At 37.5% G+C, this 18,328-nt stretch overlaps 1 protein-coding gene across 2 annotated transcripts in view; it reads left to right on the top strand.

Annotated features, from left to right (window-relative positions):
* The window catches only part of adcy2a (adenylate cyclase 2a), a 74,119-nt gene that overhangs the window by 29,460 nt on the left and 26,331 nt on the right, over positions 1–18,328 (top strand). For both annotated transcript variants that reach the window (XM_086310799.1, XM_086310798.1), the window contains one exon: positions 10,131–10,292. In XM_086310799.1, coding sequence (XP_086166925.1) covers positions 10,131–10,292 — 162 coding nt within the window. The remainder of the gene's footprint in view (positions 1–10,130; positions 10,293–18,328) is intronic.

The raw sequence follows: 18,328 nt of genomic DNA, 5'->3' as shown, positions 1-18,328 counted from the left end.
TTTCCACTCCAGCTTCCTCCTGTAATTGTCCTTAGCCTCTCTGATCTTGTCCTTTAGTAACACCTGGACCTTCCTCACCTCCTCTTTGTTGCCCCCTCTGAAAGCCCTCTTCTTGTTGTTGAGGAGGGCTTTGATGTCCTTAGTCACCCACGGCTTGTTATTTGGGTAACAATGAACAGTCTGAGCTGGAACAATGGAGTCGGTGCAGAAAGTTATGTAGTCTGTGATACACTCAGTAAGCCCATTGATGTCCTCGGCGTGAGGCTCACAGAGTGTTTCCCAGTCGGTCACCTCGAAACAGCCCTGTAGTTCCGCTATTGCCTCCTCTGACCACCTCCTAACAGTCCTGGTGGTCACAGGTTCCCTCCTCACAATTGGCACATAGCGGGGGGTGAGGTGAATCAGGTTATGATCTGACCTACCAAGTGGGGGGAGGGAGGAGGAGCTGTATGCATCCTTGACGTTAGCATACAGTAAGTCTAAAGTTTTCTCTCCCCTGGTGGGACAGTCCACATATTGTTTGAATGTTGGTAGTGTATTGTCCAGTGATACATGGTTGAAGTCACCCGAGATCACAATAAAGGCACTCGGGTGCTGAGTCTGTAGCCGAGCTATGGCAGAGTGGATAGTGTCACATGCAGCTGTGGGGTTAGCAGAGGGGGGAACATAAACAGCCACCAAGATGACGTGAGAGAATTCCCTGGGAGAGAATATGACACTATATTGTCCAATATCATATGGCATTATATTATATTATAATATGTTATATTATATCCCCTTTCACATTAGAGCCACAACAGGACCCACAAGAACATGGGAACAAGTAAAAGTGGAATACAGGAGTATTCTACAGAATGGTAATATTTATCTCTTAGATTGCTTTGCGTCTCTTGGCAAGGTAATACTGGCCTGTAATACTCTGTTAGTTTGTTCATAACAGCAACCAAGAAAAGGGCAGAGGAAAAAAAGACAGGTGGTGGTCCTGCACCCCCTCGTCAACAAGTTGGTTAAGTAAATAATACCCTCACGGGAATATCGATATCTCTCTATGAGCACACTGTCGCGCTGAGCTAAAGGATCCTGTCTATCCCGCAATATACGCTGAATTCTGAGGACTCTCCTTATCAATCTTGCACCTTCCGCAATGGGTTGGTCGCGTATACGGACAGGACATGGCTGCGACAGGCTTCCCAAATCCACCTTCGCTTTTATAGCCGTGGTCTCTCATCTTGATTACACGAAGTAATTTACAATTACTACTCTGAAATACGAATTACATCTGTAATAATCACATACATGTAATAGAATGTTAATAGTACATTTCCCTTTTTTAGGAAATGACATGTATGTATCTGTGTGACATCAATAAAAGGATCAAGTGCTGCATTATCTTTAGTTACATTGATGTTATTTATTTGTGGTGAAACGGTGGCGGAATGTCGCTGTTGCTTTCGTATGATGACGCGGACATACCTGCGTGGCCGCGATCTAATCCTGTTTACATAAAGTAAACCTGCTCCCGAGCAGGTTTACGCTTACGGCTCTGTTGCTATGACAGCAAGTCCCGGATGAGCTTCGGGGAACCGACTGATCCAGGATCACGCGAAATTGTCAACAATCTAATCCGGCTAACCTACTTAGCGAGGTACGAAGAACGGGCCCCTGGACTTTGACTGAACCATTGCAACACTTTGATTCTTTATTTTTTGACCCATTATGCTACAAATTTGCTGGTGTACTTGGGATCATTGTACTGTTGTATAATCCAGTTTCAGGCAGGTTTTTCTGTCAGATTGATGGTTTCACATTTCATTTATTATGAGAAGGTTGACTCAATAATTACAAGGTGCCCAGGCTTCAAAAGAAGTCCAAATTATTCGGTATGAAGTGTTTGTCCTGATGTGCTGTATTTTTTTTTTTTTTGCCAGGAAAAAAAATAAAAAATACGGTGGCCCCTAGAGACAAAGTACGTACAAAATCCAAAACAGTGAGATGACTTTAGTCTCATGAACAACATTAGTTAGTAAATAACAATTAGCTAATCTTAAAATGACTGCTCAGTACAGTAATGAAGCCCAACAATCATTTTGTTACAGTCCCGTGGTCTCATTTGAGGGCCGCATTTCGAGCAGTCTTTGGTAGTTACTAGGTAACAAAAGCTCAACACTGCCCCTAGCGTCCTGGAGCACTTCCATTGTGTTTTGGGGTTTGCATGTGTTTTGGAGTTTGTACGTGTTTTGGATTTTGTAAGTGCTTTGTCTCTAGGGGCCACCATAAAAAAAGGCTATGCCTACCTAGTCTTTTTCTACAGTCTTCTTGTGATTGTGCTGTCATTATCATAAACATTTAACTCATAACTGTAGTCTGAGATAAGTAGTCAGTTGTTCTAAGCATTGCATGGTCTGACATTGGGGTGAATTTGCTGGGATGTCCTGGTAGGAAAACGTGCACCCAGCTACCAAAACTCTCATTTTTATAGAGGTGAAAGCCTGTGAAACAATCTGGTAACCTTTACTGAAGTTATTTTATTAAGTCGAGACTGTTTGAGAGCCTCGTCATAATTTGTGGAAGTAAAGATTAGCCCCCCTCCCAGTATAGACACTGGTGGTAGAGGCGAAGCAGGTGGAGACTTGGACAACTGGGCAAGATGAGGTGGAAGCAGTGAGTTGCACGAATGAAGAAAAGCACCGAGATTTAAAGCATGCAGAGCAGTGGCTGATTGGTTCACAGAAGGTGGGCAACAAAAGATTGGGTCAGGGTGATGATAACAGAATCACGTTCAATAGTGAAGAGCTGGAAGTGTAGAAAAGGCTAGCCTGAAAGCCCAGGAATAAGGCCAGATGAGTGAATACAAATTGTCCTTTGGGAAATTACACATAAGCTTAAGAAGTTTGTAACATCTGGGATAGAGTCTACATCTTTTATGTCATCTACACCAACTGAAAGCTTCCATTCCTTATATGATAAAGCATTGAAAGCACCAACCAGTCCAGACTGGCACACCCACTATCATAACTTGATCAGATCATGTGTGTACTGGAAGCATGTATTGATAAAGTAAGTGCATTTTTGCTTATTTCAGCATCACTGGCTATTTTATATACGGCAACGTCTGTAAGCTTACACTGTACACTAAATACCATACTCTGAGTTTGATACCAGTAGATGAAATATTTGTGAAAAATGTTTGGCATGTCTTGGCCTTTGGACCATCCTAGAATTCCCAAACACAACATTTATTCTAATTTATGACAGCAATACATTTTTTGTGGTACCGATACCCAATTTCAAAAGCAACTTCCATTTGTTACTGCAGCTAAGCTTTAAAAGACTAAAGTTACACATACTACAAACACATTGTAAAATGGCTTGGATATGCTTTAGTTATCCACAAGAAGAGGGCTGTCTGGTGACAAAGTAGGTGAAAATTCAAAATATAGTGTACACTTAGCTCTTAAATTCAAGTGTCTTTTCCATTCTTTTACTCTTTTTTTTAATCTCACTACATATGACCTTTTAAGCCTAAAGCTTAAAAAGTAACTGGACTTATTCATTTAAGGAAATAACATGACTTGTTTTTGATCTTTATCAGAATCAGAATCAGAATCAGAATGGGTTTATTGCCAGATGTTGAGGTTTACAACATTAGGAAATTGCTGCGGTGCTTCAGTGCACTCTGATGGCACTCTGAATTGAATATTTTCCAGTTGCATTTCTGCTCATGTGTTGACAAAACTAGATGATTTCCCTTTTGTCCTGATTACATTTTTTAAACCCAGTGAAAAGAGAGAACCTGCCCACCCAAGGGAAACGGACTAGCCTGGGAACCTGTGTTATCTCTTGCAGAATTTGCAAAGCTTTCTCCCATTAGATTTCTGCTGTTTATCCAGTATATTGTGGATTAAATAAAACGAGTGACATCTCCATATGTACTTTTATGGTGACTTCCTCTGAGAGATAATGTGATGGTAAGAGAGCAAAATATAGTCATACTAAAAGCTGCACTGTCAGTACAGTTAATATCATGTAAAAGAAGCATTGCATTGTTGATGGTTAAAAAATTCTTATGTGTTGTTGTGCTCACCATTCCTGCTCTCTCAGATTTAGTTATTATGGAGTGCACTTTCCATTTTCAAACCTGAAATCAATTGGATGCTTATCCTTTTCCCACAAAGCCCTCTCTATTTGCTGGTGGTAGGAAAAAAGGCTTATCTGTGTGGTCCAGCCTCTACCCCTCACTGAGAGATGTCTGGACTATGCCTCCTCTCCTCCTTTCCTTCTCCCTGTCTCTCAGACACACATGCCAGATGCACGAAAAGAGGGAAGATGGCAATAGAACAGGAACTACTGATAGGAAAGACAGGCAAATGGTGGCAGAAGAGACAGGGACAGATGCATTTCAGTGTAACGAGAAGTAATTGTTTTTTTTTTCTCCTTTACCGGTTTAATTTATCTTAGTGATCAAGGTCAACATACCCAGACAGATTACATAAATTGCAAACCAAGCACTTGGCTAATTGCCTCTTATGCACTCCATTTAATTTTGCATCTTTACTTCAAATCAATAAATTTTTTCTTTACTCAATTTTAATAAGTGTAGCCAGAAATGAAATGAGTATATGTCATCTCTGACTATAAATAGCTGACACACATGGACAGCAACGCGCACATATCCCATGTAGTAAATCTAACCTGTACACTAATCTCAGCCACTGACTGTGGACTAAAAGGCTGATGTAATGTGACACTCCATCTCTATAATTTGTTTTATGAACCCTCACCAGTGTAATTATCAAGGGATAGATTCATGGAGAGAAGCAAAGTTGACTTAGCATGATGAACCAACAAAAAGCTTGGGCCGCAGTTTTTAGATAACAAAGCCTGTAATACGGCTGGGCTCCATTTGAATGATCCAGTAATAAACCATAAAAAATAGACATCTGTTTTCCTTATGTATTCCATTTTCTTTTGATTTTCTGAAGCTTTAACCCAGTTTGCTGGACACTTTTGCACTTTTGATTCATCACAGAGTGAGGTCCATCCAATTCTAGTGAACCAGCATCAGTTGAATCAGTTTGATCTGTGTCTACTGAAGCCAATGAAAGAACTAAGAAGAGATATCTGGTGGCATTTTGGATTTAATAACTATGAAAACAGGATGGGGCGGGAGCAAAGCCATTAATATGATGTCTTTCACATGTATGCAAAACACAGGTGAAATAATGTGAAAATCAACCCATCATTTTTGAAAATGTGTCTTTATTGCATATCAGAGCCTTTTTTATTTCTGAGTCTATGTTTACTTGTACTTGAAGTAATATACGGCTGTTTGAGTGCTTTGTTCATTCTATCTTCTGAAGCTTCAGGCTTGTTTAATTTATTGTGTATCCTGACTATTTGATTGCTGTAATTATCTCATAAAGCTTTTGTGCAAAATGTATGTACTCACTCGTACTGGTGATGTTTACATTATGTAAGCTTTATTTACAATGAGTACTAGATGATTTGATTTAGGATCAAAAGTTGCACAGAAGATATGGATAAATGTTAACAATATTGAAATATATTGTTAATTGACATTTCAGACCTTGTCTTGAAATTTAAGTTATTCAAGAAATCAAGTTCAACATCCATCCTTTGCCCTTATGTGCTTCCTGTAACCAGAATGCAGGATTCCCTGCACTCTTAATACTACATCGTGTATCAACTGTGTAGGAGAACTTAGCAGGTGTCTTCACTCCTGCAGCCTCTCCATTATACTGGGTACAATTTTGTGATTGAGTTAGCGGCATTAAATTTCAGAGAATTAATTTAGGGAAAGGCTTTCTGTACCCTAAGCAAATTATGTTACTGTGCTAGATGGTGCTTGGCAGCATTAGCGGCTCTCTCCTGTATTAGGAAGTAAGTTAATACTTTCTTATTCCCCTTCTGCCATATTAAAATGAATAATTATTGTCTGTATAATCTTGGGGCCTAATGTTTAATTTCTAATGTTTATGCACATGGACCATAACATACATTTGCTATCATGGGGCACTGAAGGGATAAAAACTTAAATTCCACTGGGGGACTTTTGTGAAGAACTAAATTTCTCCTCGCCTTCATCTGCAGTCTCTGTCTAGATCAGATCTAGATCAAATTTAAGAAGTCCAGTTAGAGTAAATTTCCTCAAATAAAAGTCCAAATTTTCAAAAAGTTGCATCATAATTCAATGCAGTATATTTGAAAGTAGCCCAACTACATACTGTATATTCAAAAACTGGCTATCATATAAGACAAAGTACTATTCAGCAGTATTCCAACAATGTTGAATTAATTTTCACAAATTAAGTGGATGGTACTTTAATAATAATTTTTAAAAAAAAGTAAAAAATGTTCTATTTTCATTTAAGAGAATTTAAGATCAGCAGTCAAAAATAAAATACAGCTTTTGAAAAAGACTTCAGATCAATGTTTAAAATAAAAAGCCATAGTTTAAGTTTTTCCTTTCCTATGTTTCACATATAGACCATCTCAGCTTTAAACCTGATTTTGCATCTAATCTCACCGTGGAAGCACTTTCCTGTCTTACTTCTCTCTCCCCAACCAGATGGCCCCGCCCCTCCCCGAGCCTGGTTCTGCCAGAGGTTTCTTCCTGTTTAAAGGGAGTTTTTCCTTCCCACTGTCGCCAAAGTGTTTGCTCATAGGAGGTCATATGATTGCTGGGTTTTTCTCTGTATGTATTACCTTACAATATAAAGCGCCTTGAGACCACTGTCGTTGTGATTTGGCGCTATATAAATAAAAGAAATTCGTAAAATTCGTATTCTGAATGAAGGCTTTGATTGACTAGCATCACATGAAATGAGTTACGAAGCGTGTGCCGTGTACCTACATTGGCCAAGACAAACAAAAATGCTCAAGATTAAAACTACCATCAATTATGTGAGCTCTCTCATCATTTAAATGACCCTTACCTTTCTACTAGTCACCCTGCTCTTGTTTTCTCCTCTGTACTCATCAAATTTCATATTTCTCCACAGTCATCTTATTTTGTCAGCATTTCCGCACAATAAACAGGTGACTACTTGCTCTCCCTTCTTGCCAAAATATATAACAATGCTTTCCTGCCATTTCTGCCTCCTTTCCCGTTCCAGCATTGCTTCCCAATAGATGGCCTCTAAAGCTTCTCAGTGCTGCATTCATGCTTGGATCCTAACTATTATTGCCAGCACAACTGAACCATGACAAAAAAAGACTGCACCCAATTAAAGCTCCGTCAGGCATTGGCACAAAGAGATTAAAAAACATATCTCCCCTGGGACCAAAATGAAGGAAAACAAGATGCATGCAAATTTATAAACTTTAAATTTACTTTGTCTTCCAGAGATATTATCAGCTAAATGTTGATGTTCTTTTGTAGTGCTCTATATCTTAACAGTTTCAGGCCTGGACCCTAGCTATGCATTTGATAGAAATGGGGATCACGCAGCATTAGATATTTTGTTGGTTCTTTGCACTTTCTCCTGCATCTTTTGAAAATCATTTTCTCTCCACACACTCAATATAACATTTTCTGTCAGTAATTTATGCAGTGGGGATTATTATGGTAATTGTTGTTAGTTTATACATGTGTAATGACTTGGATAAAATGGAAAATGGAAATGCCAGACTGCATATCTAAAAAGATGAGCTCCACTGATTTAGAAAAAGACATAGTTGCTATGAAGGTCAAGCAGCTGCAGATGTTGGTGTTCGTGACTATACACTGTCTCTACAAAGAGGGAGGTGTAGAACTTCTGTAGGTAATAAAAACAAACCACTGCAAGGCTTCACCATGCATGAAGCAAAATATACACTTCAACTGCTACCTGTTGCTTTTGCTTGAATTTGTATATTCAAACACTCTTAAATGTTATATGCATCTTAGAGCAATGTGAACATTTATTAGTAGGAGGTTGTGGAATTTTATATTGAGCGTAATTCAGGTGCTTGGCCTTTGTGTCAGTCACTTCGCTGAAAATGATTAATTTCTTCTCACTCTCGAAACACTGCAGGAAACCACCATTATTATGCTCATAATAACAGGAAATAATTGTAAATGCATTTGATTGTCAGTAACAGATGGTAGTAATCTGATGTTCATTGTAATGATATGTCAGGCAGAATTTTCAAGGCTCTTTACGTTCAGTAAGATGCTCTGCAACTATTGAGAAATGCACAGAGACGCTGCATCATCCCAGCAGCCTTTCGAACATTTTTTTTTGAGGAGTCAGCACTTCAACAAGTTTTTTTTTTTTTTAAATAAAATGAAATATAATCAATGCATAGTGTATACTGTCAGTATCATCTTCAATTAAAAATCATTGTTGCTCTATTTCATATTGGTTTGACTTTTCAAATATTTAAACTTCATCAGTACTTCCAAGCACTTTGATGTCTTATTATGTTAAGTGCTTTACTCAGTTGATTGCCAAATATTAATGTAGCAGTTTTTCGCATTTTCGATCAAAATCTATCAAGAAAGCCAATATTTGATAGTTGATGATATAGCAGATAGTGGCTGATACCTTACCCCATCTTTTTTTACATGTGTGTACTGGGTAGGAGTTGCTGTTGATCTTAAACTAATCGTACATGTGCACAGTGACAATAAAATGCATTCTTTTCTATTTTTCTATTTTTCTTACGTTATCTTTTGTGTGGATACAGTTTGTTATTCTTGGACTGAATAAGTGAAATTCTTTTTTTAATAGATATCTGGATGGGTGTCTGCTCTTGCTCTACTGGGGGGCTTTTTAATAACACCACACTCTTATCAGGAACATATTGGGTTCTTTTACATTATTCTTAAAGTAGATGACATTTATCATCTAAGGCTGCTGTTTGAACTTTTAGTTTGAGGTAGTGTTTGTATGTTATGATGATCTCCATTTGTTCATATCCATTTGTTTCTGCTCTTGTAATTGCAGAACTCATGGTCTACTACACTAGTGGTTACAGCATCCAGCAAATTTACAGCAAAAAGCTGTAAATTACTGTGGTGGTTTTTTTTTAATTCTGAAGTTATAGATGGGAGTTATATTACTTGGCCTATCACTTTTGGTTAATTTTTTTTATTCAGATGTGAACATCAGTGTCTTGTCTTTAATGGACCAGACAAAAGTTTAATATTTACTTATGTTTAGGTTCATAAGTGTAGTTAAATATTATTTTCACACATGAATAAGAGCTTAGAGGAGCTGTAAGTGAGAACTCAAGTATTCAAATCAATTGGATCTGAGCACAGACAGGAGAGAATAAAGCAAGTAATTGTCAGGTCATTCACAATTAATGCAATTCATTTCAAATTAGTTTCATTTATATAGCGCCAAATCACATTAACAGTTACCTCAAGGTGCTTTATATTGTAATGTAGGCCCAACAGTAATACCACATGGTGGATGTCTCTGTTTTATCCAAGTGCATAAAAAAGCGGAATATATCTAGTGCTGAGAACACATCTGACATGCAAAATCTATTGTTTGCTACATTTGATTAAGAGCAGCTTCAGAAGTTGTCATGCGTCAAAGATATTTATGTTAGTCATGCTTTAATAGACGCATTACTGTTTTAGTCACGCACTGTCCTTTGGCTGCATTTTCTCTCCTCTTTGCATCTTGCTGCACCCTAACACAACATTCCCACAAGTCCTGCAAATATACCAAGGATGGTTAACCAGATCCGGGCTACAGGCAGGAAGAAGACGGAATCCTTTCTATTCAGGCAGGGGAACAGCCAAGAAGCTTTAACCCTGCAGCAGAAAGTGAATTAAAGAAGTGTTTGTGTGTGAGAACCTATGTGTGTGTATATATTTGTGTGTTTATACAATTGTATGTGTGTTAAAACTGGATAAAAAAAAAAAAAGGGAGCCACTGCTTGTGCTACATTAGAGATGTCAGATTTGAAGTGTATGGGCTGATTGTCCCCCTTAAGTAAGCTGAAGGCACTAATATGACCTGGCTATTTAGTCCAGAAAACTGAAATCTCAAATTACCACATTTTTGCATCTATATTTTCCTTTCTTCTGCATGCATTTCTTCTGCTCCTTTTATTTTCTCCTTTCCATTTCTCTTTGCAAATGTTATATGACTGTCTGACTTTCTCCGCAGGTGTCATTCTTCCTGTTCATCGTGTTTGTGGTTTACACCATGTTGCCGTTCTCCATGCGGGACGCCGTCATCGCCAGTGTTCTAACCTCTGCCTCTCACACCGTCGTGCTGAGCGTCTGCCTGTCCATCACAGCTGATCACGTCGAGCCAGTAGTGTGGCAGGTAAGGCAGTCAAATTTTAGCGTGAGTTAACAGTTGCGAGCACATGAATGCACATGTACCTGCGCAGAGATCATCAGCAGCCTCCTTAGATTGATATGCATACGGGGAAACCTGTTCAAAAGGTAAATCGCCCCTAACTAGCAACCACCTACATCTGAAGGTCACTAAATAAATACTGCGCTGTTCTTCATTTAAGGTAATTTATTATTACCATCTAGATCAAATAATAAAACAAAGTTGTTTTGTGACATTTAATTTGTTTCCTCATCAGGCTCAATATACAGGTTGTATTTATAGCAAACAAACAATTGTAACCTTTAAACAAAAACTAATTTAGGATATCAGCTGAGTGATAGAAATTCTAATGTATTTTTTTTATCCTTCATTAAAAGGTCACCTCTCTTTCTAGCACTACTGCTTCTTGTGTGCTAACTGTTCAGGCATATTCCATATGGTGATAAAGACAAAGCAAAAGCAATATCAGATAACTGTCTAGCTAATACTTTAATCAATTAGTGCCTAATTAAACCTGATTTCAGCAGTCAATAATTTTCAATACACTGGGGACTAATTTCTTCCAATCCATAAAGTAAACAGGATTAATTTAATAAGCATGTCACAAAAGCTCTTCCTCACTGACAACCTGAGACTTTGAAGAATTTCAGAGCCAGACACAACAAACATTTATAGCACACGAAAAATAAGTCTGATGATGATCATTAGTCCACCAACAAAAGCCTTTTGTTACATAAAAATGATTGAGCTGAATATCATTGAAACTTGAAAGATGTGGCGCTTGGGTTCAGCAAGAGCCCAAGAAAAATGTAATCTTTTTTTTTTTTTAACAGAAATAGCGCACTGGCCCTGGTGGAGAACATACTAACCGAGTACCTTTCTAGTTTTACCAGATGCTCACTTCAATGGCTTCCAACATGTACAGTCACTTCAGAAATTATTCAGACCATTTTCTGGATAAAATTAGCATTTCCCGTGTGTATAGTCAATAAACTTCAAGTGACATCAGATGAAATAGGACAGCACTTTGTAACACATCACTTGATTTTACCCTGACATCAAAGGACTATAGATTAAAAGGAAAGTCTGGTGAATAAACTCAATGTGTAATATAGTATGTGCTACTTATATTCATTCAGCGTGCCAGCGGGCAGCAGTTGGCTACTTTGGTGTGAAAACTACAGCTAGCTAAACAGTGCTGGGATGTATTACGTGTTTCATTTCTTTAAGTACTGTGTTATGTTGCTCAATAGCTTCCTGGAGTGGACTAAGTCATTTGGTACACTACTTGTTAGAGGACTGACATTGAAGTAGCTCCCTTTTTTGGCACTAAATGGCCATCTGAGGCTGGCATACAGCTGTCAGACATACCTAGACTTTGTACAAGAAAATGTAAACTGATTTTCTATTGCAAAAATATTTTGCTAAAGCAACAGTATAGCGATGTGGCATTCTAAATGACATAGTCATGTCATATTTTAGCTTCTGTGAAGGGCTGATACAGAGGAATCACTCTGCTGTGTGAAAAGATCAATCCTAACCTGACTGTTATCATGACATGAATCACAAGTTAGAACTCGTGGTTCATGGTGCTTTAAAAGATGTTACAAAAGTTAATCATTTACAGATATTGACACTCTGCTCAAAAGCCTGTTGGTTAAATCAGTAAATGGGCAAGACGTTGTCTCCTTTCCTGAAAAGATGTGGGGAAAAGTAGTGTGACATGCCCATTTTTCTGCTTTCCTGTGCAGTTAAAAAAGAAGCTTGTCATCCATGGAGACTGTTTTCTTAGTTTGGCAAGTAGAAATATACTTGAGTCTACCTACTTTGTTTTACACTATGATTCTCCATTTTAACAGTGTTTTAAAATTCAAATTTGAAATCAAGTTGTTTGCCAGGTCAAATTGTGCTATGTGAAAGGGGTTTTTAATTCTGGCATATTAAAATGTCAATTAACGTTGTGTTTTGTTGTTTAACGGCATGCTTTGTTTTTGCAAGAGGAAGGAACAAGACCTTTTCCCCTGAAATCATCATTGCATTTTGTATTTACTTGAGTTATATTTGTTAATATTAAAACATTTAATCAGGATGAGGGTAAATACTTTTTACTGTGCTGTGTGTCAGCTTATATTGTGGATCTTCCCTCTGTCTTCCTCAGGCAGTAGCCATGGTTTTGTCAATCTTTTGTGTTGGGACAGAGTGTGGCTTATGTCCTTTTTTTTTTTTTAGATAAGAGCAGTGAGTCAGTGTGACAGGATGCTCTCAGGCTTATGTGTGAAAGAATAACTACTTGAGAGCAGCTATTAAAAACCTCTGCTGAGGTGACGTTGATGGATTTTGTAGTACAACAACATCCTCTTTAGTCTAGTTTGGTTAAGATGTCCCAAATATATTTAACATATATTGCTAAGAAAGGATTTAATGGGTCAGAAGGAGCATTTGAGATATTGGGGTGCTGTAACTTAATAGTTAATAAAAGGAAATTGTGAATATACACTATCAAAAAATGCTTGACTAAAGCTGCTCAAAAATTGCTACTGTGAATACCTAACTGAGCTCAGAGCTTTAGGATGAAATATTGTTTTCAAAATTTTAAGTAAGATTGTGTTTTGTTTTGTTTTGTTTTAGCTCTAGTGTGAAAATAGAAACGTTTGCCCCCCCCAAAAAAAAAAAGCTGCTGTAATGTAATTAGGAAAACTGCTTGTGTTGTCGCTAGAATTGTTCTTCATAAACACCTTAATCAGCTGCTGGTACGATCAGCATCCCAGGTTCATCTCAGCAAACTGAAGAAGAAACAACATGGTAATTTACTTTATGAATGCAGATAATTAAGAACACTGAATGCATCTTTTCAGTGTTAATGACCAGGTATGCCCACCAGTGCGTCATATAGTTGAAACTGTTCAAACCTTTACTGTGTTTGTGTGTTGGTGCAGCATCGTGCTTTTACCGATTGGCTGATGGCTTTTTCAGGGCAACCGCCATCTGTTCAGTCCTTCTCAAATCTTATAAGATGAGCTACATCCTCAATATGTGTATTATGATTCTATATCCTTTAAGTAATGCACACAAACACACAAAAGCAAATAGAGATTAACATATAAACATGTGGGTTATTTATGTATAATCCAAATATACTGTATATATTATAATGTATATAAATATGCTATAAATATTTATGCACAGCTAAAGTAATTGGCTGTGACTATATATAGACTTGAAGGATATATGGGCAGAAATCTGTGCCATCAGAAACTGAATTTGAATAAGTTAAATTTGAATTGCTCAGATTGAATGTGAATTGTAACTTGAATAAATGCTTTGGACTGGAGTTTGAGACCCCTGTCATATGGAATATGACAGGTGTGGTTGAACTGCATGAAGACTCTGAAGTTTCTCTTCTCTTCTGGCAGGACAGGAATGTGGCCTTGTCCTGTGAGCCACTGTAAGGATGTACTTAGAGTAGAACTGGACTGTCACCAGCCTCAGGCTCTTCACCCTTTTCAAAGACAAAGCAGTCATTTAGATAAAATATTAGATATTGTTTACCTGTAAATGCACAAAGTAAATTTAGAAATGTAATTATTGTCAAGAGTGAACAAGCACTGATAGTGTAATCTACAGCTGTGGCCAAACGTTTAGAGAATGAGAAGTGTTGTTTGCTTATTTACAAAGTTTGCTGTTTTAGTGATAGTTGTACATCACATTATATCACTTCAAACAGAGGTGATCCAGTAATGCTGCACTAATGAATTAGACTAACTATTCACTTTAGCTAAAGTTATTAAGTTAGCTAAAGAGTTGGGATGCTGTGTAAGACATAAATAAAGCTAAAATACAAAGGTTTGGACACCGTTTTGCATGTTTCCCTACTGTAGGGTCTCTGCAAGCATACAGAGGGGGTACTCTGAGAGGGTACAAGATGAAAACTTTGGAATTCTACTAGAAACAGTCGATCATATTTGTTTGTCAATTAGCATTTTTAGCTAACAGCTACAATAAGCATAACAGTTACTGTACGGCTATCTTTTGTTAACATGACGCTTGTTCTTATACATGTAATACATTTATTACCAACCTGAGAGTTCATCCGCTGGTCATTCGACATGACCAATGACTTCTGAAGTCTTAATTCAGCTCAAGACGCTGTAGATTCCCGTCAGTAACACTTTCGGTCCGCTAGTAAAACGTAGTTCTATTAATCTGCGCTTGAACCGGAACCGGATGTAAGTTCCAAAAAACTGAATTTTGGAACTGAAATTGAATTGTAGAACTGAAACTGAATGGTGAGAAGTGAATCTGAAATTATTCGAGAGCTGAATGTTTAAAGGATAAAATGCAGCTTCAAAGCAAATCAATTCATTTTCAAAATATAAAATTCAATTTCAATTTAGTGATCATCATTTTCAAATCATAAATTCAATTTCAAATTAGACTAATTCAAATTCAGTTTTCAAAAGCATTTATTCAAGTTACAATTCAGATTCAATCTGAGCAATTCAAATTGAACTTATTCAAATTCAGTTTCTGATGGCACAGATTTCTGCCCATAGTTATCAGTTTTCACACTTGAATTAGTAAGAAAATGTATGTGAGTTTTTCCAAAACATCAAAAATCATTCTTTAAAGCCACACACACACACACACACACACACACACACACACACACACACACACACACACACACACTCAGCCACACTCAATCAAAAGAGTATTAATTTTTTAAAGAGAGAGAGAGAGATAGAAAACTTAAAACATGTTTTCATGAAAATCTCTACGTCTACACAATGTTAATGTTTGAAATTCAGTAGGATGACATTTACACTTTTTCTGTTTCTACCCGCTTATTTCAAATCCCATTATTTACAAATCAGTATCCAGATTTTTTTAGACTAGATAGATTTTTGTTATTTCAGAAATGTTTAATATTGCATTCAGCAGTTTTTGGGGGAAAAAACAGTCAATCAAATCAGTCTGTTCCTCCAGACATTTGTAAATGTCAGCTGTTAAGTGCCTACACACTCGTGAGAGACTGCCCAGGGGGTATTAAGTGAGAAGCAACCATGCCAACATCTTGACTTTGTCAGGTCTATTAAACTTTACAGTGTTGGCTCATTGGTGTTTTAATGAAGCGGCTTATTTATTGAACAGGAAATAGCACTTTGTTGGATCCACATTTACTTGTGGGTAATATTTAGAAGCAATAATAATGAAGCATTAGCATTTTCATCTTTTGCAAATATAATTATCTGTTTCTGGTCCTTAGAGGTGCAAAGATTACTCAGGTAGCTCAGTGTAAAAATATTCTTATTTCTTTTAGTATTTCTCATATGCCTCAACCTTATGGGAGATTAGATACTGTAGTTATCTATTGGTAGACGTACAGAGAAAGCTACTAACTAAATCTATCATTAGAGCTATTAAAACATTATTTTTTAAAACGATGCTCTTATTTCAATATTAGTGACTTCTTTGATTTTTGGGGGTACTAACATTAATGCAATGCAGACTTTGATGTAATTAGGTCCTGTGCAACACTGAAAGTGTTCGTGTAAGCTGACCACTGTGTTTTTGTATCAAAGCTTCTCCCTTCAGACTAGGAGCAAACTTCTGATGCGCACTTTCTTAATTATTTTTGAGTACTTAAGTCATCAATAATTCATCACAGTGTTCACACTCCATTTAAGCTTTAGCTGACAGAATTTCACATAAACTACTGCGGTAGTAGCTGTTGAATATTGCATGCATTACCTGTTTTTGGAGGATGTTTTGAAGGACGGGGGGCTTCATTTGAATTCAGATAAGGGTTTTTGCCTTTGTTAAAGATATATTACATACTTAAGTGTGTTTGTGAGGTCTAAACTGTGAGACTGGTATTTCTTGAATTCTTGAATTTCTTTGTCTCATCCTTTCAGATTGAATCATATTAAAGTTTTATGTCAGTAATACGAACCAAAAATGCAATTCTTGAGTATTTCTGTCTGTACTCAGATCATCCAGGTCTCAACGGTGTTGCATTTCACTGGATGTGATTTTCATATTGCCAAAAAAAGAAACCTTCTTTATGGTTCAATTGTGTGATTTACCTGCATTCCTGTATTTAAATTCCTGTTGACTGAGAAAAGGAGTTGAGCAGCAGTTGAGCAAAGTCAATGATCTCTCATTTGAGCCATATTCACACACGCAGTGCATCTCTGAACTTATCTCCCCCAAAATTAGCCGACAGAGAGGCATGTAAGATGCAGATATCCAGACAACAACATGTCTCCAACTTTTTATATCCTTAAAGAAAGGTCGGTTTGTGGCATGGTGAGAAAAGTGCTTGCAATAGCCCAGTGAATTCACAATCACACACTTGCCTCAGGTTTGCTGCCTCCAGCTATTTTTAAGGTTTTATTGTGGGTGTTCTACTAAAAAAACGTTCATTTTTTATGTTCTTGTTTGATATTTGTGGTTGCTTTTTTGATCCTTTGTATCCTTGTTTGCTAATCATTGTGAAGACATTTGGATTGTTTACAGTGCAAGCTAAGTGAGTTATCTATTGTCTACACAATGACATTTATGTAAAAGAATTTTAACATCTCTAATTAGAAGTAGGCAGCCCGCACCATGGCCCTTACCATCTCACTTAAATGGAAATCTGTGAAATCACATCCATTTTCAATGCATTTTGAATTAATTTTGACACACCAACTAGGCCAGTATTTGTCTTTCTCAAGCATAGAGAAAACTCTGCATGTGTTTTGTGGATTTGGTCTAATATATGGGACCTTGTGTAATACACCGACACGAGGGTTCTTCGGAATTATGAAGAATTTGGCCCAATAGAACAACCAATGGATTTATAATACAAATGGAGTGTGATCTTGGTTCTTATTACCTGCAGTATTTCCGACTTCTTCTGCATATTTGAGTTCCTTCAGCAAGACTTTTTTTTAAAATTTATTTTCAGCTAATTATTTACAGGGCACTACGGAGTAGACAGAAAAGTGGGGAGGAGCTACAAGGGTCTAAGGCTGGGATCTCAAACTCCAGTTTTAGAGGGCTGGTGTCCTGTGTCCCTGTTGCAACCACCTGAATACAATTAGTAGGTCATTATCAGTACTCTATAGAACTTGACTGCATGCCATTTGATTCATGTTACAGCAGCTCATGAGTGAATGAACATGTTGCAGTAAAAGTACTTTTAGAAGTAAATTTTTCCAAACACTTAGATTTACTTAAATTTACTTGAGTGGGGTTAGGGGTTGCCACTTCAGCATGCAGTCAAGTTCTCTACTAATCTTATTCAGGTGTGTTGAAACAGGGACACATGGAAAAGTTTCAGGACAGTGGCCCTCGAGGACTGGAGTTTGAGACCCCTGGTCTAAGGAGTGTCTTGTTTGGTGGACTTGGAATCATGTTCGCTTTTTTGCAGATGATGTTGTTCTGTTGATTTTATCCAAACACAACTTCCAGTTCACAGTGGGATGGATTATAGTGTGAAGCAGCTGGGATGAAGGTCTTGGTTCCTCAGCTGGAAAAGAGTAGATTGCCTGTTCCCATGAGGTGCTCACAGATCTTTTTTCCTGTTTTTGTGCCTTTGTCACTGGCAGTTATTTTGTTTGTTTGTTTTTTGGTATTTGGATATTGCCTACCACCATGACTCATTTTAGGTAAATTTTAACAGTGTACAGAGCTAAAATGCTTGTGGACCTTACTGTAGTTTGATATATCCTTTCAATTCTAAGTTACTGTTTGTCATTTGTGCTTGTGGTCATTACTATTGAGGGTCTACTGAAGACAGGACCGGTGGACATCTGTCACTGATGTACAATAAAAACAAGATTCATCTGCACACTAATGTCTTTCTCTATCCACATGTCAGTAACATGGCAGAAATATAACATTCAGAAAGTGAAGTTTCCTGGTTTTAGATAATCCCAGCAGGAGTCACAGCTCTTGAGATGTGATACTCACCTAACCCTGCTGTTATCTGTAATTGGGTACCACTGAGGTACAAATGACTCGCACCACCAGCC

Source organism: Aulonocara sp. 'chitande type north' Nkhata Bay, linkage group LG11 (genome assembly GCF_057382095.1).
Source record: "Aulonocara sp. 'chitande type north' Nkhata Bay isolate Kocher_YH1m ecotype deep benthic linkage group LG11, A_spYH_male_GT1.1, whole genome shotgun sequence".
Classification (NCBI taxonomy): Eukaryota; Metazoa; Chordata; class Actinopteri; order Cichliformes; family Cichlidae; genus Aulonocara; species Aulonocara sp. 'chitande type north' Nkhata Bay.
This window is presented reverse-complemented; position numbering and strand designations above follow the sequence as displayed.